General features: G+C 43.4%; 1 protein-coding gene and 2 long non-coding RNA genes across 12 annotated transcripts in view; 2 read left to right on the top strand and 1 right to left on the bottom strand.

The window, feature by feature from the left end:
• Positions 1 to 6,491, top strand: LOC144003372 (uncharacterized). The gene is made up of 4 exons (XR_013278964.1): positions 1 to 203; positions 2,454 to 2,516; positions 3,768 to 3,867; positions 5,144 to 6,491. It is a non-coding gene; the product is annotated as an uncharacterized LOC144003372 (long non-coding RNA).
• Positions 5,116 to 24,708, bottom strand: part of LOC144003371 (uncharacterized) — a 24,089-nt gene continuing 4,496 nt past the window's right edge. The window contains exons 1-13 of one of the 9 annotated variants that reach the window (XR_013278958.1): positions 18,618 to 23,004; positions 10,037 to 10,177; positions 8,404 to 8,625; positions 7,088 to 7,166; positions 6,792 to 6,821; positions 6,520 to 6,720; positions 6,124 to 6,175; positions 5,975 to 6,021; positions 5,751 to 5,890; positions 5,609 to 5,661; positions 5,452 to 5,541; positions 5,315 to 5,388; positions 5,116 to 5,243 (exon numbers count right to left, since the gene is read on the bottom strand). This is a non-coding gene — a long non-coding RNA (uncharacterized LOC144003371). The other 8 variants (XR_013278957.1, XR_013278955.1, XR_013278962.1 and 5 more) reach the window with 8 other exon arrangements.
• The window catches only part of LOC144003363 (filamin-C-like), a 20,505-nt gene continuing 7,048 nt past the window's right edge, over positions 11,252 to 24,708 (top strand). The window contains exons 1-30 of one of the 2 annotated variants that reach the window (XM_077499522.1): positions 11,252 to 11,735; positions 13,673 to 13,921; positions 14,005 to 14,102; positions 14,203 to 14,353; positions 14,560 to 14,678; positions 14,741 to 14,818; positions 14,881 to 15,043; positions 15,124 to 15,324; positions 16,032 to 16,169; positions 16,245 to 16,371; positions 16,441 to 16,577; positions 16,655 to 16,848; positions 16,923 to 17,036; positions 17,414 to 17,557; positions 17,716 to 17,839; positions 17,929 to 18,089; positions 18,260 to 18,350; positions 18,438 to 18,607; positions 18,673 to 18,790; positions 19,270 to 19,532; positions 19,615 to 20,212; positions 20,329 to 20,502; positions 20,622 to 20,784; positions 20,902 to 21,062; positions 21,145 to 21,312; positions 21,478 to 21,601; positions 21,668 to 21,824; positions 21,938 to 22,054; positions 22,597 to 22,786; positions 22,858 to 22,881. In XM_077499522.1, coding sequence (XP_077355648.1) covers positions 11,372 to 11,735; positions 13,673 to 13,921; positions 14,005 to 14,102; positions 14,203 to 14,353; positions 14,560 to 14,678; positions 14,741 to 14,818; positions 14,881 to 15,043; positions 15,124 to 15,324; positions 16,032 to 16,169; positions 16,245 to 16,371; positions 16,441 to 16,577; positions 16,655 to 16,848; positions 16,923 to 17,036; positions 17,414 to 17,557; positions 17,716 to 17,839; positions 17,929 to 18,089; positions 18,260 to 18,350; positions 18,438 to 18,607; positions 18,673 to 18,790; positions 19,270 to 19,532; positions 19,615 to 20,212; positions 20,329 to 20,502; positions 20,622 to 20,784; positions 20,902 to 21,062; positions 21,145 to 21,312; positions 21,478 to 21,601; positions 21,668 to 21,824; positions 21,938 to 22,054; positions 22,597 to 22,786; positions 22,858 to 22,881 — 5,080 coding nt within the window. In that variant the 5' untranslated portion in view covers positions 11,252 to 11,371. The remainder of the gene's footprint in view (positions 11,736 to 13,672; positions 13,922 to 14,004; positions 14,103 to 14,202; positions 14,354 to 14,559; positions 14,679 to 14,740; positions 14,819 to 14,880; positions 15,044 to 15,123; positions 15,325 to 16,031; positions 16,170 to 16,244; positions 16,372 to 16,440; positions 16,578 to 16,654; positions 16,849 to 16,922; positions 17,037 to 17,413; positions 17,558 to 17,715; positions 17,840 to 17,928; positions 18,090 to 18,259; positions 18,351 to 18,437; positions 18,608 to 18,672; positions 18,791 to 19,269; positions 19,533 to 19,614; positions 20,213 to 20,328; positions 20,503 to 20,621; positions 20,785 to 20,901; positions 21,063 to 21,144; positions 21,313 to 21,477; positions 21,602 to 21,667; positions 21,825 to 21,937; positions 22,055 to 22,596; positions 22,787 to 22,857; positions 22,882 to 24,708) is intronic. The other variant, XM_077499523.1, reaches the window with a different exon arrangement.

Genomic DNA, 24,708 nt, shown 5'->3' on the forward strand with positions numbered 1-24,708 from the left:
TAACCGGAAATTGAACTGAAGAATAGTTTTGCATGGCGTTTTGTTTGTCTCGACATCAACCAAGTTACTTTAGTACTAGTAGATATTTTTCGATTGCATGCATTCACAGAGGCGTCCACAATAAAGGAATATTGTCTCCACGTCGGCTGCTGCGCGTCTACCTTCTCGTCAGCTGAAGAAAAGTGGCGACGTGTTGTGAAAAGGTAACTCATACTCAACTTTCCCACGTGTTTACTGCATAGCCTTCTGAAAGTATATTTTTGTTTAAAAAGAACCATCGTCTCCTATTTAGCGTGTCCTCAGTTGCCTCGATTAGATCAAAACATTTAGGTGCGTTTACACAATCTAACGAGATACGGTCTAATATAAAATGTGTTTATTAGTCTACCTGTCAAAAACAAAGTGTGATATGATGATGATAATAATGATGATAATAATTACAAAAAATAGACAACGGGATGAAAGAAAGTCCAGTTTGAGCATTTAAAAACGTTATATTGACGAATTAGTCCATGTTCCTGATGCCTCGAGGATGGTCGGAATTTATCCGAGTTTGTTTTTTCCAGTTCCTAAGGGGAGGTATTTGTTTTAATTGAATTATTCACACAAATAAATTCGTGATTTTAACATATATTTTTCATATCCATAAATATATCCGTGATTTTCACGTGTTTTTCAGAGCCACAAATATTTTCGCGATTTTCATGGTTTTCAGATTCACAAACATATCCGCGATTTTCAGATGTCTTTTTAAACTTTGTGTGTGCATTTTCCATGACTTTTGCTTGCGAGTTGTCGAAAGTGCGTTTGTGGATCGTCGCGCATGCGCATTTGTGTCTCAATTGAACGGGGAACAAGCCGTTTCTCGTTTAAAATTGAACACTGAAAAACAGAAATCAAGTCTTTATCTGACCATTATGTGTTTATTTTACACAAGTCGCGAAACAAAATGTGACCTTAGTTTGTTTCCCTTGAGCTTGTTTTGCCTTCACTCGAAAGACACTCAGACACGCAGCAGCTCTGATCTATATATAGTACTGTACTGTATAGCCGCTAGACCAAGTCTACTCGGCATACGAGCCTAAACATTTACAACATCAAAATTGGAAAACATTTGAGACAGTACTTAGTAGAAAGAGGATGATTTATAATGTGTTAAACATAAACAACAGAACTTAAGACATTTTACAACTTGCCTTAAATACATGATGATATCCTGAATGATTCTCTAATTCTCTATTGACTATCCAGTAATATATACAGATCAGAGCTGCTGCTTAGTGGCGTAGAAGAAGAAAGTTTAACAGCAGAAGAAGAGTGTCTTTCGATTTCGACTGAAGGCAAAACAAGCGCAAGGGAAACAAACTAAAGGTCGCATTTTGTTTCGCGACTTGTGCAAAATAAACACATAATGGAAGGTCAGATAAAGACTTGATTAAAAAATCATGGAAAATGCACACACACGCAATTAAAAAAGACGTGAAAATCGCGGATATATTTGTGTATCTGAAAACACGTGAGAATCAAGAAAATGTTTGTGGATCTAAAAAAGACGTGAAAATCACGAATTTATTGGTGTGAATATATATATATATATATATATATATATATATATATATATATATATATATATATATATATATATATATATATATATATATATATATATATTTAGACAAATCTCTCCCCATAACTTTGACCTTCAGTAAACTTAACTTCTCTCGCAGTATTGCTTCACTTATTGTTTTGATCTTATTTCATAAGCATTTCATACAGTTCAGTAATTCATCGCATAATTTCATGCAGGGAGATAGCGGCATACTGTCTCGTACGTTGTGTTACGTGGAGTTTTGTAGAATATTTATGAATGAAAAACAGCTATCGAGTTTTATACTCGACTAAATTGTGTTTTACCATTCACGTCTGTGTTTCCAAACGGTTCGCTGTTGTCGGTGAAGTTGGGGTACTTTTTTTTTTTTTTTTTCTTCTTCTTCCCTCGACTATGCAAGTGTGATTTCCGAGTTCACGGGGGCGTTCCCGTACACACTTCCTGGTTTGAAGTGGGGAAAAGTCCGAATTCCGACCATCCTCGAATGCAGCACAAAAAGTTCAAGAAGGCGGGGCATCAGCCGTTGGCGAAGGTGGTCTTGTGCGGGTGATGGGCGTGAGAAGGGTGGAGTCAGCAGAGCGGAGTGAGCGGGTGGGGGAGTGGCTTAGGTTGGACTGCACTGACCTGCTTGCTGACTGCATGAATCACTTGCATTCTATGAAAAATCATAAATAATCAGATTGTCGTCAAAACTTCTATAATATGACATTTATGAAGTAGTGATGCGAATATCAAGAGTATTTCAGTTGTATGAAAAACTAAGTGTTTTATGCAAATTGGCACCTCCGATATGCAAATGAGCATGACTGACTGCTTCCATTTCTGTTTTCTTGACATGATGGAGGCCGTTTGGGACATGGATGGGTCTGCGCTTCAACCATGCAATTGGAAACCTGCTTTTAGACAGGTATGTGTACTTTTTTGAGTCAAAAGTGTCATGCTGTGTGCTTGAGGAGGTGTGTCTGATGCCACTTAGCCATTTGTCAGTGAACTTTGACTTCCGCTTGATGTACTTGGACACACACCACAACAACATTCAATGGTTTTGAACTTGTGCTTTTTTAAAATCACAATGTGTGGCACAAATTATTGAAAAATAAATTATCTAGAAAAATTTTCAAATAAGTTGGCAAAATAAAAACTTATTTTTTCATTTTTTTAATCAATTAGTTTGACATTATGTTGTCTCTTTATTAAAATAAAAACTATCTGTACAAAAAAGAACATCTTCAAAGCGCATGCACCATTGGATGATGTACTTGTTTCTCTGGTTGCCCGTGTGGCAGTGTTGGCGCATGTGATGAATTGGGTTTGGCCTGTCGAGAGATGGCTCAGCCAGTTGGTGTGTCAGTGAACTTTGACTTGCGCTTGATGTACTTAGACACACCAGAACAACATTCAATGGTTCTGAACATGTGCTTTTTTAAAATCACATTGGTGATGATTGAAAAATAAGTTTAGAAAATGTTTCAAATAACTTGGCAAAATAAAAACTTATTTTTTCAAATGTTTTTTTTTTTTTATAATCAATTAGACTATTATGTTGCCTACTTATTAAAATAAATACTATTTGTACCAAAAAAACAAAAAAAAAATTCTTCAAAGCACATGTCCAGGAGTGTTGAATGATGTACTTGTTGTCTGGTTCCACGTGTGGCAGTGTTGTTCAGTCGATGAATTGGGTTTGGCCTATAGAGTGATGGGTCAGTTGGTTTTTGGTTGTGCTCATGTACCGAATGACTTTCCAAAATGGCCAAATTGTTAGCTGCACTTTAGTTGTTGTCTTGACTAATGTATACAGGTTATGATAGTCGATAGACAAATCATGAGGTGTCAGTCAATACCCTGCAAGTGTACCTAATCAAGTGTCCAAATATTAGGTGCACTCTTATTTCTTTCATGCACATGGAAATTTTTTATTTTTTTTTAAATTGTGAAAAATTGTTTTGCTGTTACTGATGATTGCACATGCTAACTTTTGGTAATGATTTTTAACTGAGGCATTTTAATGACATTTTGGCATCATTACTTACTGTTGTTGTTTTTTTGTTTTTTGGTTGAGCTAGTTAGCATTTGACTTAGCTGCGAGCCCGAAATGTTGTGAGTAATTTGATGTGAATGAGCATGGCTGACTCGTTTTGTTTTTGTTTCCTGACAGGATGGAGGAGGTCTTGGATGAACACGCAGCCAACAGCCTCAAGACTTGAGGACACGTGGATGGGTCTGTGCTACATTGACAGCAAGCTGCTCAAGGACAGGTGTGTGCGTTATTTGAAGGCAAATGTTGTGTGCTTTAGGTATGTGATGTCACTAAGCCACTTGTCAGTGCGCTTTAACCTCTGCTTGACACACAGCAGAACATCATTCAATGCTTGTGAACAGGTGCTTTATTAAATGACAGTTTTGCCCAAATGATTGACAAGGTTTGGCAAAATAACACTAAGGTAAGGTATTTTGAAAAAAAAAAATGGATGTTACTTTTGTCCACATGTCCAGAAGCATTGAATAATGTTGGTGTCTGTTAGTTGTTTTGTCCCATGTAGAGATGGGTCACTTGTGCTCATGTGACATCACACACACAACATGGTGTCGTGCGCTGCTGCTGTACAGCCTGTCAATCAACATTTGTGACTTGAGTCCAACATGATTGCTGTATCCATAAAAAACTGCTTGTCTGAAGTCAAATATATTGTTCAACTGGAATCAGTGTCTCCGTGTTTTATTTCTAATTGCACTTTGAGGTTTCAAATTGTGGCTATGTGTCAGTGTCATGCATTCAGGTGGTTGTATTCTCATTTTTTGAATGGATTGCAAGTGGATTGTTCCGGTTGTTTGAGAAGATGTTTTGGCCTCACGTCCGAACTGGCTTTCTCGGTTCATTTTCAAGGCCAGATGGTGCGATTTTGAGCGTGAATCGAGGAAGCCTGCTCGGACCAGAGGCCAAAACATCTTCAAGAACAACCTGAACAATCCACTTGCAATTCAGTCAAGGCTCGAAAAATGCTTTCTTGCTATTATTTATACTTCAACATGCAAATGAATGCACATAGCCCCACCTACTTCAGAGAAAATCTGAATAAATTTAAATAATTGACCACTCCTACTCAATCCAACCTATCAGCTGGCTGTATGCAAATTTATTTGCATAGCCACACCCACTTTTCCCCATCCACCAGGCCGATTTGTCTAATTTGCATAACCACGCCCACTTATGCCAATAGTTAACCCGGGTAATTTGCATAAAGCCCACCTACTTAAGAAGCCAACCAATCAGATTCTGCCACTACCACGGAAACCACCAACCAGAGCACTTCCTGCTCAGTAACTTGCATAACCCCACCTACCCAGCAACTTGGCCACACCCCTTTATTTTACAATACAAAGTTTTATAAAAACATGTTTTGTAATGTTACACAAGTGCAGAAAAGATGCAATTTGTCAACTTAGTTTTTTCGGCAGAGTGTACATGATAAATGGCAAAAAAAAAAAAAAAAGTTTAGAAATCATGCATTTTGTCAACTTTATTTTTTGCAGAGTACATGTTGAAAGGCAAACTAGAGGGGGAGAAAGTTGGACGACTTGATTGCCGTGTCCTTGTCACCAGGTGAAGTGAACGAGCAGATCTTGCCGACATCTGACAAAACGACAATCAATGAGTCAAGTCAACTTGGGCAGCAAACGTTTTTGAAATGTGATGAAACCCACCAGCACAGAAGGGGGATCTGGGCCAATCGCCCACAGAGCTGCATCGCCAGGAAGCCTGCCATATTCCTCGGCACCTGTGGCAGAAAAACATTGGAAGACAGAGGAAAAGCTCGCCGAGTCGACAAATCAAAGCTTACCGTTAATTGCGTCAACTTCTTCCAGTTGGTGGCATCAATGCAGCACCAAGAACACAAGTGTTGAACAGTCACTGCCTGGTGAAGTGGACTCTACAACAAAACACATGTTAAGTACTTTTTTTTTAATGTAGCAAATTTGACACAAGCTGAAACCCACCAGTGCAGAAGACGACCTGCGAGTTGTTTCTGGGACTGCCAGTGATGATGCAGCTGCATTCACAAGAAGCTCACCATGAAGAAAATATTTCAGTAAAATGCATTGACAGAGCACACTCAAACCAGTCCAGCTTTTACTCAACTTTATTCACGTGTCAAAAAAAAGCAGTGAAGATTATGTACATGTTTATCTTGGCCAGGCAATGATCATGACCAATTCAAGACAAGAAGCCTCCCAAAAGTGGTTGACCTTCTCCAGGGCCCAGCGATGCTTTGGCACCATCTAGTGGACATAAGCAGAAGAAAACAAACGTCAACATGTCAGCACAAAAAGTCAAGTCATCTTTATTTATATAGGTAAACGCACCTCTGAGGGTCCCAGTCAAAGTGCTGTTCCATGCAGCTTTTGGTGACCTACAGAAAGAGATGTTCAAATATGTTTAGTGTTTACCAAAGGTTCACGTCAGCCATTTTGTTTTGCAGCATGCGCAAACCCAGCGATGGCCAGCCTCGTACACAGTTCTTGTTCCTCAGGCAGCTCTGGTTCAAGTCAAGATGCCGTTTTTACCTGCACGTGCACACACAATAAAAAGCAGCATGTCAGGAATGGTCAGTGCAAGTCACCTGACATGTCCTTAGCCTCCTTCAGTCCAGGACAACAACTTATAACGTGAGGCCAAACTGTCAACTTGTTTTTCAAGAAGCCTGCAGGGTGGATTTAACAATGAGGTAGTGTACAGTACAACATTTTGCCCTTAGAAAGTCATACATTTTTACTTATGTGTTCCCAACTGAATCCCATCACTGGAAGCCTCCTGTTGGCATTCTGAATGTTGTAGCTCATCTTCACCACGTGCTGAAACTAATTAAAATATGATATCACATTTTAACGTGTATGAGTTTGTGTCTCACCAGTGACGAGAACAGGACTGAGCTGGACACAGTGTCGTGTCAGTGGCTGGGCTGAAAGACACGGTGACGTTACGTAGGTAGCTTAGAAACATCCAAGCACATTTAGCCTTTTGAGGGAGAGGGGGGAAAAAAAGGCATGTTCAAATAGATGAAGCATGCGACTTTATTTCAAGGGGAGTCCATTTGCTTCAAGATGCAAGCCTGTGGACAAATTAAAAGAACGTTAAGAATTGAGTCTCATTGACGTTAATGTACAAACGCTGGCAACCTACCTTCTGCCAAACGGTGCACTTCTCCAGACGCTGGAACGGGAAAAGGGGCATTAATTAAAATAAAAGTCGTGTTAAAGATCTTCTGTTTCCATGCACCTATACTTACTGCAAGCATTTATTGCCAAACATGTCAGATACATGCGTTTGTGTCATTTTAGCATACGGTTGACGTTAATTGACCGCGATCGAGCAAACATTTTAGCTACCGTGCTAGTTAAGGTGTTTGGACGCTGAAAAGGTGAACATGTTAAAAAGTAGGCTACAACCACGAGAGAAAGAATAATCTTTAAACAAACCTCTTGTCAAAGCTTTTGGTCATCTTGTCGAGATGAGTTGAGGCTAGCAAGCGGACGATGTCGACGTAATGCTGTCGATCTGGTGAAGAAATGAAAGATCGGTTGCTTCATTAGTCACAGCTTATATAGTTTTTCCGTAACAACGTCATCGTCACGTGATATTTTTTTTAAGAAGGAAAAAAAAAAATCTTTCAACTGCATTCAGAAAACAGATTGCCTGCCGCGAGGATCGAAGCCCAGTCCTCTACACCGGAGACCGTGGCGTTAACCATTCGTCCAAACTTGCCTAGCAGGGGTGCCGCTGTTTGTCATAATTATGCCTTAGTGACAAAACTATACCACTGATTCCATGAATAGAATCCAAAAACCCCAAGTTCCCAAAGCCGAGATGGTCGAATGGCATACAACATTGCCTTCGGTGTACTTGTTCTCGTGTTCGAGTCTCGCTTTGTGCAACCTTTATGTTTGTCATATAACTTTATGTAGTTCGGGGGTGCACAAGCGAGGATCGAACCCGAGATTACTTGTACCGGAGGCAAAGTTTTATACCATTCGGCCATCGTGGTTGAAGGCGTGTGACGTTTTATGTTATGTATTTGTAGATTGTAGGATGAGTAGATGAAGCCAATATTGTAAATGCGACCTGATCCAGCTTTGGTACCGCAGAAACTGGCCGAGTGGTCTGAAACACGGGTTTCAGTTTCCCCAGACGCGGGTTCGATTCCCGTTACTTTATGCTTTTATTTACCAAACTATTGAAAAATAGGGAGAGAGCGGGTATCGCACCCGTTACCCGTAGGAGGTGAGTCGCTGACTTATTCCATCGCGCCATCTGTCTAACGGTCGTTCGACAAAAATAAATGAAGGTGATGTGTACGCTTCTAGTAATTCGAAATGCCAGAGAGTGCTGGTTTGCTCAGGAGCACCCCTAACCTTCCCCATCCCCACCTGCTATTATTTTTATGGGTATTACAGTACTTTCAATTCCCGCATCCACATCCTGGTAGTCAGCTATGTAATCTACTCAAGTACGAATCCAACAGCTCACAAACAAGTCAATGCCATGACTACCCTGAATGTAGTTACCCAAGGCATCCACAAGAGGGCAGTATTTCATCATATCTCAGTTGCTTCTCAGTTTTCCTCTAAACTTTCACCACTCGATTGACCACCCACACGGATTCTCGACGATTTGTCTTTTTTGTTGAACTATATTTCCTCGGCGGTTTTAATGATGCGCGTCTTATAACGGCACGCTTATTGTTTTTTCACATTATTGAGCAATTACAAACGAGCCTCAACCCAGATATACTAACCTGAAACGTCACCCTCCCAGGGAGTGCGCCATCTGCATGATGATATGTTGTTCTGCACCCAACCCACTAATTTCTGTGGAGGACCCCCCCAACTTTTGAACCCAATGTCCTCGAGCAGTGTTTCTTAATCCTGGTCCTCGGGGCACACTATCCAGTCTGTTTTCCATGTCTCCATATTCCGAACCAGGTGAGGATCGTTATCAGGCTTCTCCAGATGATGAGCTGTCATTGGAAAGACATGCACTTGGAATAGTTGTTGGTCAACACAAACCACACCACATCTGGATATATTATTATTCTTATTATTTACACAAAACCAAGATCAGAAAGAGTTCAAGAGGGGAACACAGAACACTTGAAGAAAAAAAAAGTTAAGTCGACATTTTGTCTGCTTTCAAAGAACAAAAAATAAATTAAACTGGTTCACAAACTTGAGTCCATAAACTGTAAATTTTTATTTTCTTAGAACAAAAAGTGTATTGTTATAGAAAACGCCCCCCCCCCCCCCCCCTCTCGAGGCGTAGTTTGCCAGCAGGGGCCCCCAGAGGGCCAACAGATTTGACACAAACCGCATATCCTTCACATTAGCAATGCGGCAATGACAATTGACCGTCTCAAATTTCCTGAGTCGGGTTAAAAAAAAAAAAAAGAAAAAAAAGAAAAGTATAGTAAGGCTGATTATTTATCTTTTTTTTTTTTGTAAATGATCATGAATAGTACAGTAAAGCTTTTATTTAAAAAAAAATGTATAGTAAGGTTTTTTTTTGTTTTTTTTTTAAAGACCATGTATATAGTTGTGCATGTTTTGTTTTGTTTTGAAACGACCGTGTATAGTAAGGCGTTTTTCTTTTTTCTAAACGACCATGTATAGTAAAACTTTTTTTTTTAAACGACCATGCATATATAAGATGTTTTTTTTAAACAACCATGTATATATAAGACGTTTTTTTGTGTTTATCGAACGTGTATAGTAAGGCGTTGTTTTTATTTTTAAACGACCATTTATAGTAAGACTTTTTTTTTTTTTTTTTTTAAGACCATGTATATAGTTAGGCACTTTTTTTTTATTAACGACTATGTATAGATAAGATGTTTTTTGTTTTTAAACGACCATGTATACTAAGGTGTTAAAAAAAAAAACTATATAGTAAGGCTTTTTATTTTTTTAAATGACCATGTATAGTAAGGCTTTTTTTTTTTTTTTAAACGATTATGCATAGTAAGGCGTTTTAATTTGTATTTTTTTTTTAAATGACCATGTATATAGACCACGTATATATAAAATGTTTTTTGTTTTTAAACGACTATGTATAGTAAGGCGTTAAAAAAACACTATATATATGGTAAGACATTTTTTTTGTTTTTTAAACGACCATGTATATATATATATATATATATATATATATATATATATATACACATATATATACATATATATATATATATATACATATGACGGGTTTTTTTAGAAGACCATGTATATATGAGATGGGGTTTTTTTAAACGATCATGTATACATAAGTTGTTTTTTTAAACCACCATGTATGTATAAGGCAATTTCACTTCATGTCGTCACACACATTGCTGAACGTGAAAGGCTATCACCAGTTTTTTCGCCAACGTTCTCACCTACCTGTCTGTCAGGATGACGTAGGAGGTTGGAACTTTGTCCCATCTGCAGTGGCAGTGGCAGCAGTGGCAGCCATGTTGGTTCTGCTGGTCTCCAGTTTGACCAGAACTTGATAGGAAGTGACATCACAGCCATTCTGAAACCCTTCAGACCAAAGCAATCACACTCAAAGCAGCTCATCATGGATCAATTAGGAACTTTTTACCATGCCCATCAATACATCCGTTTTTTTTTAATTTATTTATTTTTTTTATTCTGTTGATCTTCATTTACTGTCAACCCAGTTAAATTGGATCTTTGACGTCAATGACAGTAAATGCAGTGTATGTCAAGACACGTATAGACAAATAGACTTGTCTTCAAGCAATTTTAGGGACTGGTCAACAGTTCATGTCATATATATATCATATCATATAGACAAACAATAGATTGGTCGCCAGTCAATGTGTTGCATAATCATGCACGTCATTAACGGTCATCAATAGCATTGTTAAACTTAAAACGTGAAATAAAAAGAAAGTTATGTTCTCTTCTTTATGTAAATGTTGCATGCTTCTCATCACTATGCTGTTAGCCAAGTTATGTACACTCCCTGATGCAAAGTGAAGCTAACAGCTAGCACGCTAATGTAGTGCTTATGTCTTGTGTAAAAAGCCAATAAACATCATGGTGGCCAACAACATAATCACAAGCATCCATCAATTTTCTACACTGCTTTCCCTCATTAGGGTTGTGGTGGGTGATTTGGAGTACGCATCTGAATTTGGGTAAGAGGTGGAGTACAGCCTGGAGTGCTTGTCAGCCAATCACAAATAGACAATGTGCTCGTTTGCCAGTCGATGTCAGGATTTATATAGGGAAGAATTAACTGGTCTCCATTCAGTGTCAGGGCACATAGACAAAACAACCATATTGGAATGTATCAATACAAGCTCCAGACAAGAAGTTGGAGTCCAGATTCGAACCTTGAACTTTTGAACAGTGAGGTAGTTATACTATCCACTCTATCATTATGCTGTCTAATCACAAATAACTTAAAGAAAACTGCAAGAAAATGTCAGCTGATGCTGATGACATCACAGCACCCAGAGTGTCCCTCTTGAGCGTGAACTCTAAAAATAGAAGTGGGCCAGCCCCAGCCCCCGGGTACCCCCCCACCCGTCCAATGAGCTGACGACTGGCTATCAGGCTGTGTGTTATTATAGTCTGGCAGGAACATTCCAGGGAGTCCTGCACGCTGAGGCACACGTTCGCTCTCTCAGTGGCGGAAGCTCGTCTCGTGCCACTTTTTTGCGCTGGTTTGGCGCGCTGTTCGGGCTGCCGACCACCGGCACAACCATGATGCCACAGCAGCAACTCCGGAACTTGCAGCTGGACGAGGATCCGGAAGATGAGCAGGAAGTGGAGGAGATGCCGGCCACAGAGAAGGACCTGGCCGAAGACGCTCCCTGGAAGAAGATCCAGCAGAACACATTCACCAGGTGGTGCAACGAGCACCTGAAGAGCGTCCACAAGCGAATGCTGGACCTTCAGAAGGACCTGGCGGATGGCCTGAGGCTCATCGCGCTGCTAGAGGTCTTGAGCCAGAAGAACATGTACCGCAAGTACCACGCCAGGCCCAATTTCCGCCAGATGAAGCTAGAGAACGTGTCGGTGGCGTTGGAGTTCCTGGAGCGACAACACATCCGCCTGGTGTCCATCGGTGAGTGTGGAATCAGGGAGGGAGGTGGTGGAGGGAGAGGAGGAATAATAAACTCTGATCAACACAGACACCCAACCTCTATTTTTGACTGACAGCATGTTCAAAATTCATTTCAAAACATAAGCTGACCTCCTAACATGGCCTTGTGGAGGTGGGGCCTCTGTTTTTTGGGGGCGTCCTGATTGACAGAGCGACAGCTGAGTTCTGCCGTCCTCCCCAAGCCCCCAACTCAAAATAGAAGCACTCCACTCTTTTAGGCTTTACGATACCATAACATTACACGTAGATCACAATACCATTTCCATATACTACCAGTCATCACCACAGGAAGTCATTTGAGCATTTATTCCATATCCTTGATATTCAGTGTATCCATGCACTAATACACTCTTAAGTCCTCACTTGCTCAGTGCACAAGTTGAATTTTAAATCAATGTTCAAACAGCTTTATGGCAAGTCATATCAGCGTTTACTCCACATCCTTGAGATACCTAGGTATGCGCTTTGTTCTCACTAGTAAGACAATTCAGTAGATAGTCGAATGGTCTTGTTTTAGGAAGAATATTTTTTTTCCATTACTGTATGAATATCATGCACATTAGGGAAACTTTGGCATATAGGACAACTACATATTGAAATACTAGCGTACTACAAGTGTTCATGTTAATTAGTAGAATTTTAGAAGGTCCAACCACATGACATCTTCAGCTGTTCACTTAAACAACTGTGAATGCACACATGCACAGCCATTTCACTGGACTTTTGTTTCAGCTGTTTTATAGCTGACAGGTGTGTGTGCATGTTTGTAATAATATGAATGAATGGTTTAATGACTGAATGATGCCAGTACTATCACACTTGCTCGGTCACAGAAGCGCCCTTTGACCCGTTAAGTCATTTTGGCAAAATGTTCCACAAACTTTGGGTCTTTTGACTGATGCTTCTTCTGATTCAAAATCGAGTCAAAATGGGTCATAGCCTTGCTGTAGTGGGGGTGCGGTGATGATTTCATCCTGCGGGGGGCAGCGGGGTGCCAACAAGCATTACAAATAGTTTCCCTGTGTGCTCATCTGTCCCACTTCCTGCTCGTGGAACACTTTCCCTCCAACGTCCCACATGATCCGTGTGTTTCTCCTGTTGCCGTGGGTAACAAGTCTTTGTATGGAACAAAGAAATCTTTTGAGGGAGCCAAGAAGGAGAATTCTTGAGGCTTGCAATGGAGCAGAAAGAATAAGTCAACAGGAAGTGAGACTTTGAAATCCAGGAAGGGTCAGAGTCAAAATGAAGGGGTGGTAACATCACCTGTGTGGCTATGCTAATGAAGAGCAGTAGTGAAGAACTCTTAATGTACATTTTGAAGCTTTTCAAGGATCTTATGTATACCTTTGTATGTATGCCTTTTCCCCATGATGTCACATGTATTTTCAGGTGGCAATAGTTTATGAGACCATTAGTTAATAAACCCGACCAAGACAGCGCTATTACTAAAACAGAGTGAATGTGCTAAAATGATGATTGAATTTTGAATTACAAATGGCCATTGGAAAGGAGAAAGAATGCTGGCCATAATTTACATTTCAAAAGGTAACTTGATTTGAAAAGAGACACTTAACATGATCAATTAATTTACTTCTGTTACTCGGATTAATGGTACAGACATGCTCTTCTGATGTTGAAATGGATTGACGGCCGATTATGTTTTGCAAAAAAACAAAGAAGACAACCCAATTAAACATTTTAATCAATGTGAGAACATCCCTTCCACAAACGTGAGGTTTAGGTTCATAGCCTGTCCCTTTAGAACTGCACTGCTCCGCCACCAGGCAGTCTCTGTGCTCTAATACTATAACTATTACTGTATAACACTTATCGCTGGCAGGCTGGCACCTACTGTTGACAAACATTATGCTCACTGTATTTCTAATTACCCTCCCCAGATTCCAAAGCCATCGTGGACGGGAATCTTAAATTGATCTTGGGTCTGATCTGGACGCTAATCCTGCACTACTCCATCTCCATGCCCATGTGGGAGGACGAGGACGATGAGGATGCCAGGAAACTGACGCCCAAGCAGCGTCTTTTGGGCTGGATCCAGAACAAGGTGCCCCAGATGCCCATCACCAACTTCCACCGTGACTGGAGGGACGGCAAGGCCCTAGGAGCGCTGGTGGACAACTGTGCCCCAGGTAAAACCAGAGGAAACTCTCTGTTTACAGAGGAACAGGAAGTAAATATTTACTGGGCCTTAAAAGTATCGCTCTGTCTTCAGGCCTCTGTCCAGACTGGGAAACTTGGGATCCAAGTCAGCCAGTGGAGAACGCAAAAGAGGCCATGCAACAGGCAGACGACTGGTTGGGTGTACCTCAGGTAGATTTCCATGTTATCATGTGTCTTTTTCTTCAGAGGTGTGTGGTACCACAGTTGGAGAAGTTCTTTCTCAGTTCTTAGGATTTTGCCATGTGTGCAGGTAATTGCTCCAGAGGAGATCGTGGACCCCAACGTAGACGAGCACTCTGTTATGACCTACCTGTCACAGTTTCCCAAAGCCAAACTGAAGCCAGGCGCTCCCTTGAGGGCAAAGACTCTGCATCCCAAGAAGGCCAAAGCCTTTGGGCCAGGTGGGTAGTACAGCAGAACATAGGACATTTTACAAAGACAGAAGCTTTCTCCAAAAGCACCATTAGAATATCTGACAATGCAACTACAAGCACAGCAAGTTTTTGTCATTGTTTTTTAGTTCATCCAAAAGTACCACTGGGCCCTGTTGTGTACAAACATAATGAAAAGTCTCAAATAAAGAAAAATGTCCTTCTTTGGGGCCCAGGCATTGAACCTCGTGGGAACGTGGTCCTCAAACCCGCAGAGTTTCTGGTGGAAACGGTGGAGGCCGGACTGGGCGAGGTTCTGGTTTACGTGGAGGACTTGGAGGGGCACACAGAGGAGGTGGGCACAGGAGATCTTCTGGGTTGATTAAAAGGAAATCAATGTCAATGTGTTTCTTTCAGGCCCGAGTGATCCCCAACAATGACAAGAACCGAACTTATTCGGTAATCTACCTGCCCAAAGTGGAGGGTCTGCATAAAGTAAGTCCATCAAGAAACTGGTGAAGGCATCCTAGCTGCTAATTTGCTTCCTTCTGTCCCAGGTGAAAGTTCTATTTGCGGGCCAGGACATTGACGGGAGCCCCTTCATGGTCCATGTTTCCAAAGCCATGGGGGAACCGAGCCGGGTGCAGGCCCGTGGCCCGGGATTGCAGCATGTGGGAAACATGGCCACCAAGCCTACCTACTTCGACATCTACACAGCAGGTTCATATCTGTTCCTTAGTACCTCTTAATGTCCTTGCACCATGACCCCTAAATGTGTCCCGCCCTATTTGGACCACTAGGCGCTGGCACTGGTGATGTGGGTGTGACCATTGTGGACTCAAATGGTCGCAGGGACACTGTGGAGGTGATTCTGGAGAATAAAGGTGACAGCATCTTCCGATGCACCTATGTTCCCGTCCTGGAGGGGCCGCACACTGTCTACGCCACTTTTGCTGGACAGCAAATTCCCAGAAGCCCGTTTCCTGTCCTCATTGCCCAAGGTAAATATGCCTTTGAATGAGGATATTAGACTCTTGATCATGTGACTTGGAGACTTGACACTATGTGACTTGGACTCTTACCGTCTGACATGGATGCCTGATCATTTAGCTTGGACACTTGACACTGCCTCCTCCCTTCGTCAGTTCCACAGAGCGTGTCACCACCCCAACCAGTGTCTGCGGTGTCTCCGGTGCAGGTTGTACCTCAGTCAATATGCACACCCCCACGGAGAGCCCCTCCTCCAACGCCTCCAAAACCCAGGCGACCAAGTTAGTAGAGGCTCAGGCTCAGTATAGGGGTCAGGCTTGTGACTGGCGTCCATTTGTGCCCCGTGGACTCAGCTTGCCAGCATGGCTGCGTCCACTTTGTCCTGAGCAGCTTCCTCGTCTTTTCCAGCAGCGAGCGGGAGTGTTTGTGTGTGGAATGAGTCCTTGCTGCGCTGCATGCGTCTCAACATCTATGATCTCCTAGCCGGATGCCAGTCAGCGATAGCTCAATGGCGTGTCTGGTGGCTTCACTTGTGCTACGTTTCCTTTCTCTCGATTACTTAATGTAATCAATGTGATCGGCTTCTTCCTCATTTTCAGATAATGAAATAATTTTACCTTTTATTCTCTTTTCCCTGACTAACAGCGATGTGCCGTGTGTCAGTTGAGCGGATTTGAATGTAATCTAACCTGCACCCCCTTCTGATTGGTCCACACAGCCTGCAACCCAAACACTTGCAGGGCTTCTGGCCGAGGTCTGCAGCCCAAAGGTCTGAGGGTGAAGGAAGTGGCCGAGTTCAAAGTGGATACCCGAGGTGGTGGAACCGGCGAGCTCCGAGTGGCGGTGAAGGGACCGAGTGAGCATCTTCATCGTACAATCACATCTTTGAAGGAGACACGCAGCCGCCATTAAGCTTCTACTATACTTGTAGGTGGCCTGGAGGAGCCTGTCAAGGTGGATGAGGTGGACAGCGGCCGCTACGAGTGTAACTACTACCCCATCATGACAGGAAGTTACATCATCAACATCACTTGGGGGGGTCACAGCATCCCACGCAGGTGAACTTCCAAAAGGTTGCCAACATCAACAAGTGGAGTGCTCATTTTTTTGTGTATGGATGTATTCAGTCCCTTTGAAGTCTATGTGAATGAGGAGGCTGGGCCTCAAAAGGTGCGGGCCTGGGGTCCTGGTCTGGAGACGGGTATGGTGGGAAAGAGTGCTGACTTCGTGGTGGAGGCCATCGGGACGGAGGTGGGAACACTGGGTACGTCCTCACAGCTCAAAATGGCAACATAGGAAGAAGATGTGGCTGAGTGAGAATGATGGCTTTTTGGTGGTCAGGCTTCTCCATCGAGGGTCCGTCTCAGGCCAAGATAGAGTGCGATGACAAAGGGGATGGCTCATGTGACGTCAGGTACTGGCCCACTGAGGCCGGCGATTATGCAGTCCATGTCATATGTGATGACGAGGATGTGAAGGATAGCCCCTTCATAGCACACATCCTGCCTGCTGCAATGGACCTTTACCCAGATAAGGTGACACTGGAGAGTCCAGAACCATCTGTCCCGCCGAAGTTTGACGACTCAACACGCTGTTGACTATTCCCCAGGTGAGGTGTTATGGACCAGGCCTCGAACCCGTTGGCTGCATCATCAACAAACCGGCAGATTTCACCATTGACGCTCGAGAAGCCGGTGGAGGCAACCTCAGGCTCTACGCTCAGGTGAGGACTTTCCCACCCGAGTACGCTTATAATGGGACTTTTATAATTGGTGATATCACTGTTATGTCAATTAGTCTCCTGTCCCTCAAACCTCTATCCTGTTTTCTTCATCTACCATTTGTCCCTATAAGCTGTCTTTCCATTTCTACCCAGAGTCTGGGTTCTGTTTAAGTTTTCTTCCTTAGAAGGAATTATTCTTTGCCTCCATTGCTCATATGGACTTCAAGTTGATTTTCTGAAAGGAGTGCTGTTCTTTACCTTCTGAATTTGTACAGTATCTTGAGCCTCCTCTGTTGTGAACTGGCTCAATATAAGTAAAATTGACTTGATTTGGAACTCCACCATGTCCACTTCTATCCTATCAATGTCCCCCACAGGATGCTGAAGGTTGCCCTATAGATGTGGAGATCAGGGACAATGGCGACAAGACCTTCTTTTGTGTTTACATCCCTACAAAGCCCATGAAGCACACCATCATCGTTACATGGGCTGAGGTCAACGTTCCCAACAGCCCCTTCAGGGTACTGTGAGCTCCTCCTGTACCTCTGGTCAAAAGCACTCTTTAGAAAAGGGGAATTTTCAAGCTTTATACTCCACTAGATCAAGACCTTATATCTGTGTAAAAGTCGAAGGATGGAATATAAAAGATATTTTCTTGAGCTTATATTTTGGTGAACAGGTGGGCATCGGAGAGGGCAGCCATCCACAGAACGTGAAGGTTTTTGGTCCTGGCATAGAGAGAAGCGGACTTAAAGCCAACGAGCCTACCTACTTCACGGTGGACTGCGGCGAGGCCGGACAAGGTGAGACACCACATCTTCATCCTGCCTGTAGGTCTACAGAGCAACCACAGGGTGAAACGTTGACCGCTTGTGGCTCCCCACTCCTCCAGGTGACGTCAGCATCGGCATTAAGTGTGCACCAGATGTGCTCGGACCCGCCGAGGCTGGCATCGACTTTGACATCATCAAGAATGACAACGACACGTTTACAGTCAAGTACACGCCGCCGGCCCCAGGCCAGTACACCATTATGGTGCTCTTCGCTGACCAGGTGAGACACAGAAATAAATACTGGTGCCAAACTGACAACATTAAGAACTTAAATAGAGTGGTACATTGTGGGGGTAAAGATTCAAGACATTTAAGGTACCCAAGGACACTTGGCAAAAACCCATGGTGATGTGAAACAAAACCTTGCGCCTTCTTTAATTGTTGAAACAGGAAATCCCAATCAGCCCCTTCAGGATAAAAGTAGATCCTTCTCATGATGCTGCTAAAGTGAGAGCAGAAGGACCTGGACTCAACAAATCAGGTCAGCTAATATAAAGCACAGTTATAGAATGTCCATATTTTTGGTGAGTGCTGGCTTTGACCGCTTGGATGTTTTGCTCCGATGAAGGCGTTGAAGCAGGAAAGCCCACACACTTCACTATCTACACTAAAGGAGCCGGCAAAGCTCAGCCTGAGGTCCACTTCATAGGCGGAGCTTCAGGCGACATCGTACGAGACTTTGAGATCATTGACAACCACGACTACTCGTATACAGTCCGTTACACTGCCACCCACCAGGTGAGTTTACCTCTGACTTTGTGAACATGCATGTCTGTCACCCTCATGTTTTTTTTGTCCTTCAGGGGAGTTTGTCCATCACTGTCCTCCACGGGGGTGACGCCATTCCAAAAAGTCCCTTTCACATCAAAGTGGCTCCACCTCTGGATCTCAGCAATGTCCAAGTTCACGGCCTGAACAGCAGTCAGTAAATTTGTCTTTTTATAGTGAACCCTTTGCATTTTCATTAGGCCTATAATCGAACTACCTTAAGGAGCTTCCGTTAGACCACAAGTCGCAAACTCCAGTCCTCGAGGGCCGCAGTCCTGCATGTTTTAGAGGTTTCTCCCCTCAAACACACCTGTTTCATCAGCAAGCTCTGCAGGAACCTGATAATGATCTCATCATATGATTGACCTGTGTTTGAGGAAACCTGTGAGTTAGACAAAGTTCATGCTTTGCTGCCATCTTGTTACAGTTTGGTGCCAAGGAAGAAAGTTGAAGTGAGCTGAAGAGCTTCATTTACACAAAGTCATGCTTTGCTGGCACCTTGTAAAATCTATAAACAGTTATAATTCTTTCTGGGGGTTGTCGATTACTCACAGAGTTTCGCGATTCATAGTGGGACTTCTCCGTATTAAACGTGTGTAGATCTATTTTGACATCAGTGATGTGTTAAACAGAGGTGGATGTTGGAAAGGATCAGGAGTTCAGCATCAGTACTTCAGGCGCCGGCGGTCAGGGCCAACTCAATGTGAAGATCATTTCTCCGTCTCGCCGGCCAATTCCATGCAAGCTGGAGTCCGGCACGGCCATTGGGATTCATTCAGTGAGGTATATTCCGCCAGAAGAGGGGCTTTACACAGTAGAAATCAGCTATGATGGGAATCCCATCCCGGGAAGTCCGTTGGCAGTAGAGGGCATTTTACCCCCTGATCCCTCCAAGGTGAGTTCTGTATGAAGGAGGCTCTTTTAGAAGATGATGGTTATTTAAGTCACATCAAACAGCTTCCTTGTTGGCCTCACAGGTGCGAGCATATGGTCCAGGCCTTCAAGGTGGTGTGGTTGGTAAACTGGCGCCCTTTGCCATTGACACAAAGGGAGCAGGCACCGGTGGTTTAGGACTGACAGTGGAGGGACCCTGCGAGGCCAAGATCGAATGCCAGGACAATGGCGATGGCTCCTGCTCTGTGTCCTACTTGCCCACTGAACCCGGCGAATACAACATCAACATCCTATTTGCTGACCAGCACATCCCCGGCTCCCCCTTCAAGGCCGCCGTCCAATCCATGTTCGACCCTAGCAGGGTGACGGCCAGCGGGCCAGGATTGGAGCGGGGGAAAACCCATGAGGCTGGCTCCTTCCTGGTGGACTGCTCCAAAGCCGGGGAGGCGGAGCTCACCATTGAGATCATCTCCGAGTCAGGTTCCAAAGCCGAAGTTCACGTGGAGAACAACGGTGACGGAACCTACTCCATCACCTACATCCCACAGTCTCACGGCGTGTACACTATCACCATCAAGTATGGAGGACACACGGTGCCAAAGTTCCCCGCACGTCTGCAAGTGGAAGCAGCCCTTGATATCAGCGGCATAAAAGTCTACGGACCCGGCGTGGAAGCCAGAGGTGAGAGAGTACTAATTCTTGGTTACTGTACTTGAGTAGTTTTTTTTTTTTCAGGTTTACTTGAGGATTTAATTTTTAAGTGGGTTTCTTTTTCTTTATGTTCCTGTTGTCCCCAGGAGTCCTGAGAGAAGTCACCACACACTTCATTGTGGATGCCAGATGTGTTTACCAGACCGCCGGCGGACATGTTAAAGTGTACATTTCCAATCCATCAGGTGCAAGGACGGACACCTACATTACAGACAAGGCTGACGGCACATACCACGTTGAGTACACGCCTTTTGAGGATGGTCAGTTACTTGATTTAGTACCATAACAGTGGTACATTGACTTACAAGTGTCCCCAACTTGTGTTTTTCCAGTTACTTTGGACAATTGTTCGTAGCGTGTATTTCGTATGTCTTGGCAGGTCTGCATGTCATCGAAGTGTTGTTGGATGATGAACCCCTTCCAAAGAGTCCATTCAGGGTGTCCATCACTGAAGGTTGTGATCCAGGGCGAGTTCGAGCCTACGGGCCAGGACTTGAGGAGGGTCTGGTCAACAAGCACAACCGGTTTACTGTCGAGACCAGGTAACTCAACCCCAAGGTCTCACAAGCTGTTATGAAGGTTTTGGACAAAATGCCATTGTTTCACCCTGAAATGAATTAAGTTTAGGTCCACCTTCCTTCCTGTGATGCCCTCTCCAGGGGTGCTGGCACCGGGGGTCTAGGCCTGGCCATTGAGGGCCCATCAGAAGCGAAGATGTCCTGCAAGGACAACAAAGATGGCAGCTGTAGCGTGGAGTACATTCCCTTCACTCCTGGAGAGTATGACGTCAACATCACCTTTGGAGGACTTCCGATTCCAGGTGCAGTCAAGTCCATGTGGCCACTAAGTCAAGTCATAATCACTTCTCTGAAGAGCACTGAGCTTATGGTTCATCACTGCAGGAAGTCCATTTCGAGTGCCGGTGCGAGAGGTGGTGGACCCCACCAAAGTGCGCTGTTCTGGACCTGGGCTTGGAAGTGGTGTTCGTACTCACGTCTTTCAGACTTTTACAGTGGACTGCAGCAAGGCTGGTGTAGCTCCTTTGGAGGTCCAGATTTTTGGGCCCACAGGTGATAAATGTGGGGGTAAAAGACTCTCTGGTGGGGTGTAACAAGGTTCATATTGTCTTCAGACAACACGTTGTCCAACGTCAACTATTTAAAGGATGGAGTTTGGTTAACTCCGTCCAAAGATGTCATAATCCTGTCTTCAAAATGAACTTATTGGTTGTTTAGGTCTCACTGAGCCCGTCAGCATTTTAGACAACGGTGACGGGACACATACGGTCAATTACACCCCCACCAATGATGGTGCGTACACCATCTGCATCAAGTACGCCCAGCAGGAGGTCCCTAGAAGGTAAGGAACACTCATGTCAGTCACTTGATCAAGATGATTTTGATTGTGGAAACATTTAATTTTCAGTCCATTCAAGATCAAGACCCTGCCGGCTCATGATGCCAGTAAGGTCCGTGCCAGCGGTCCTGGTCTGAATTCATCTGGCGTTCCCGCCAGTCTGCCAGTAGAGTTCACCATCGACGCTAGAGATGCCGGTGAAGGACTGCTCACTGTTCAAATTCTGGTGAGTCCCAATAAGCATGTAGACACACAATGCTTTGACCTTTAGCTAGCCACCTAGCATTAGCACTTAAATATTGACCCTGTGAATGTGACCTCCTGTGCCGCCGGCTGCAGGGTCCTGACGGGTGCAGGCACCAAGCTGCCATGCTTGTGCAGGACTGGCACACACGTGTCTGGGAATCTCATATAGTCAAGAGAACCATCCCGTTCTCCATTCTTAAGAGAGCCTGTGTAAGGCCAACAACACACACCTGCATTTCCCTTCCATTTCCAACGCCAACCTGAATCATCTCATACTGTCTGCCTCGTTCATGAAGAAAAATTTTTTTTTATCAGTGTCACATCAGTTTAACTTTGTAAGTTCTTCAGCAACTACTTACTTTGGATCATCATCTAACTTGTTCATCCATTTGTCTTCTTTATCATCTTCAACTTTATCATCATGAGCCTCTTCTTCATCATCACAAACTAGAGTCATGGCGTAAGACGTCATGTTGCTGCCACCACTGGTCTCAAACAGAAATGTTGAGATGATCTGCTCATTCCAGAGGGATGGTTCACTGTATGAGCAATGCAAACAGACCTTCATCCCTTCTTTCATCTATACTCCTTCTTCTCCTAATTCTTCTGTTGATCTGGAGGACATACGTTGGACAGACCAAAAGCTTGACGAACAGAAGGAAGCTTTAATATTTAGGTAGTTTGTAGACCTGTGGTGGGAAGCACTTGCTGTGTCAGGGTTTCATTTTTTGACTGATTTGACTTGTCTACAGGATCCTGAAACCAAGCCCAAAAAGGCCAACATCCGGGACAACCGCGACGGGACTTACACTGTGTCCTACGTTCCGGATATGGCAGGCCGCTACACCATAACCATCAAGTATGGAGGGGACGAGATCCCATACTCACCCTATCGCATCCACGCTGCCCCCACCGGGGACGCCAGCAAGTGTCTGGTCACAGGTCAGGGCTCTCTACCCATCCCCTGTCATTAATTCATTTTTGGCCCTAATTGGCATCTTGTTGTCTTACAGTGTCCATTGGAGGACATGGACCAGGTGAGGGTGTGCAACCTCATTGTTCCCTTGTCCTATTGTTTGCTATTCAAGTCTGTGCCCTGGTTGCTTGTTGCCATCTGTTCAACAATTTGACTCTACAACTCCTAGCAAAGAGTATGGAATCACCAGTCTTTGACGAGTATGCACTCAGACGTTTTATTCTGTAGATCAAACTCAGACAAAAAGCATGAAACAGTCATAAGGTCAATCCAAAGTACAACATCTTGGCTTTCAGAAACACTAAAAGAAATTAAGAAAAAAAAAGATTGTGCTCGTCAGTAAATGTTAGTTTTGTAGAGCAAGTGCAGGGAAATAAATATGGAATCGCTCCATTCTGAGGAAAAAAAAAAATGGAATCATGAAAAACAGACCAAAAAAAACAATCAAAACACATCACTAGTATTTAATTGCACCACCTCTGGCTTTTATGACAGCCTGCAGTCTCTGAAGCCTGGACTTGATGAGTAACAAACAGTATTGTTCACCAATCTGGTGCCAAATCTCTGTGATTGCAATTGCCAGATCATCTTTGCACGTCGGAGCCTTGCTGTGGAACATTTTGTTTCCATTTCCACCACAGATTTTCAATTGGGTTGAGATCTGGGCTATTTGTAGGCCATGACATTGACTGGATGCATCTTTCTCCAATGAATGCTTTCACAGTTTTTGCTCTGTGGCATAATGCATTGTCATCTTGGAAAATGATTTCATCATCCTCAAACATTTTTTTCAATTGAAGGGATAAGAAAGCTGTCCAAAATGTCAATGTAAACTTGTGCATTTATTGAAGATTTAACCACAGCCATTTTCCCAGTGCCTTTGCCTGACATGCAGCCCCATATCACCAAGGACTGTGGGAATTTGATGCTTTCTTTAGGCGGTCCTCTTTGTCAATCTCACTGGAACGGTGCCAAACAAAAGTTCCAGCGTCATCACCTTTTCCAATGCAGATTCATGACTCATCACTGAAGATAACTTTCAGCCAGTCATCCACAGTCCATGATTGCCTCTCCTTACCCATTGCAGTCTTGTTCTTTTTTGTTTAAGCGTCAATGATGGTTTCCTCTTAGCTTTCCTGTATGTAAATCCCATTTCCTTTAAGCGATTTTGCACAGTTCTGCCACATACATTGACTCAGCTTCCTCCCATTTCTTCTTCATTTGTCTTGTTGTGCATTTTCTGTTTTCAAGGCATATAGCCTTTAGTTGTTTGTCTTGACGCTTAGATGTCTTCCTTGGTCTACCAGTACACTTGACGTTAACAACCTTCCCATGCTGTTTGTACTTGGTCCAGATCTTCGATACAGCCGACTGTGAACAGCTCATACGTGTAGTTACCTTCTTCAAGAAGCTTGATAATCCTGTCTCAAGAGACATCTCCCTTGTTGGAGCCATGATTCTTGCTCCAGCAGCCCTCAAAGGTGTGATAACTGCACTGTTTTTAACTGCTGACTAACGAGCAGATGTAATTTGAGGCAGGTGCCCAATTAAGGAAAGGAAATTGACGGGGTGTGTCCATATTTACTACTCAAAATGGAGTGATTCCATAATTTTTTCCTCAGAATGGAGTGATTCCATATTTCCCTGCCCTTGCTCTACAAAAGTAATATTTACTGACCTGCACAATGTTTTTTCTTCATTTCTTTTAGTGTTTCTAAGATGCTAAGATGTTGCACTTTGGAATGACCTTACAACTGTTTCATGTGTTTTATCTGAGTTTGATCTACAGAATAAAACGTCGGAGTGAGTGCTCGTCCAAGACTGGTGATTCCATAATTTTTGCTAGGGGTAGTATACATTCTAACTATATGTGATTTAGGGTTAGTTA

The sequence above is a fragment of the Festucalex cinctus genome, chromosome 16 (assembly GCF_051991245.1).
Source record: "Festucalex cinctus isolate MCC-2025b chromosome 16, RoL_Fcin_1.0, whole genome shotgun sequence".
Lineage (NCBI taxonomy): Eukaryota > Metazoa > Chordata > Actinopteri > Syngnathiformes > Syngnathidae > Festucalex > Festucalex cinctus.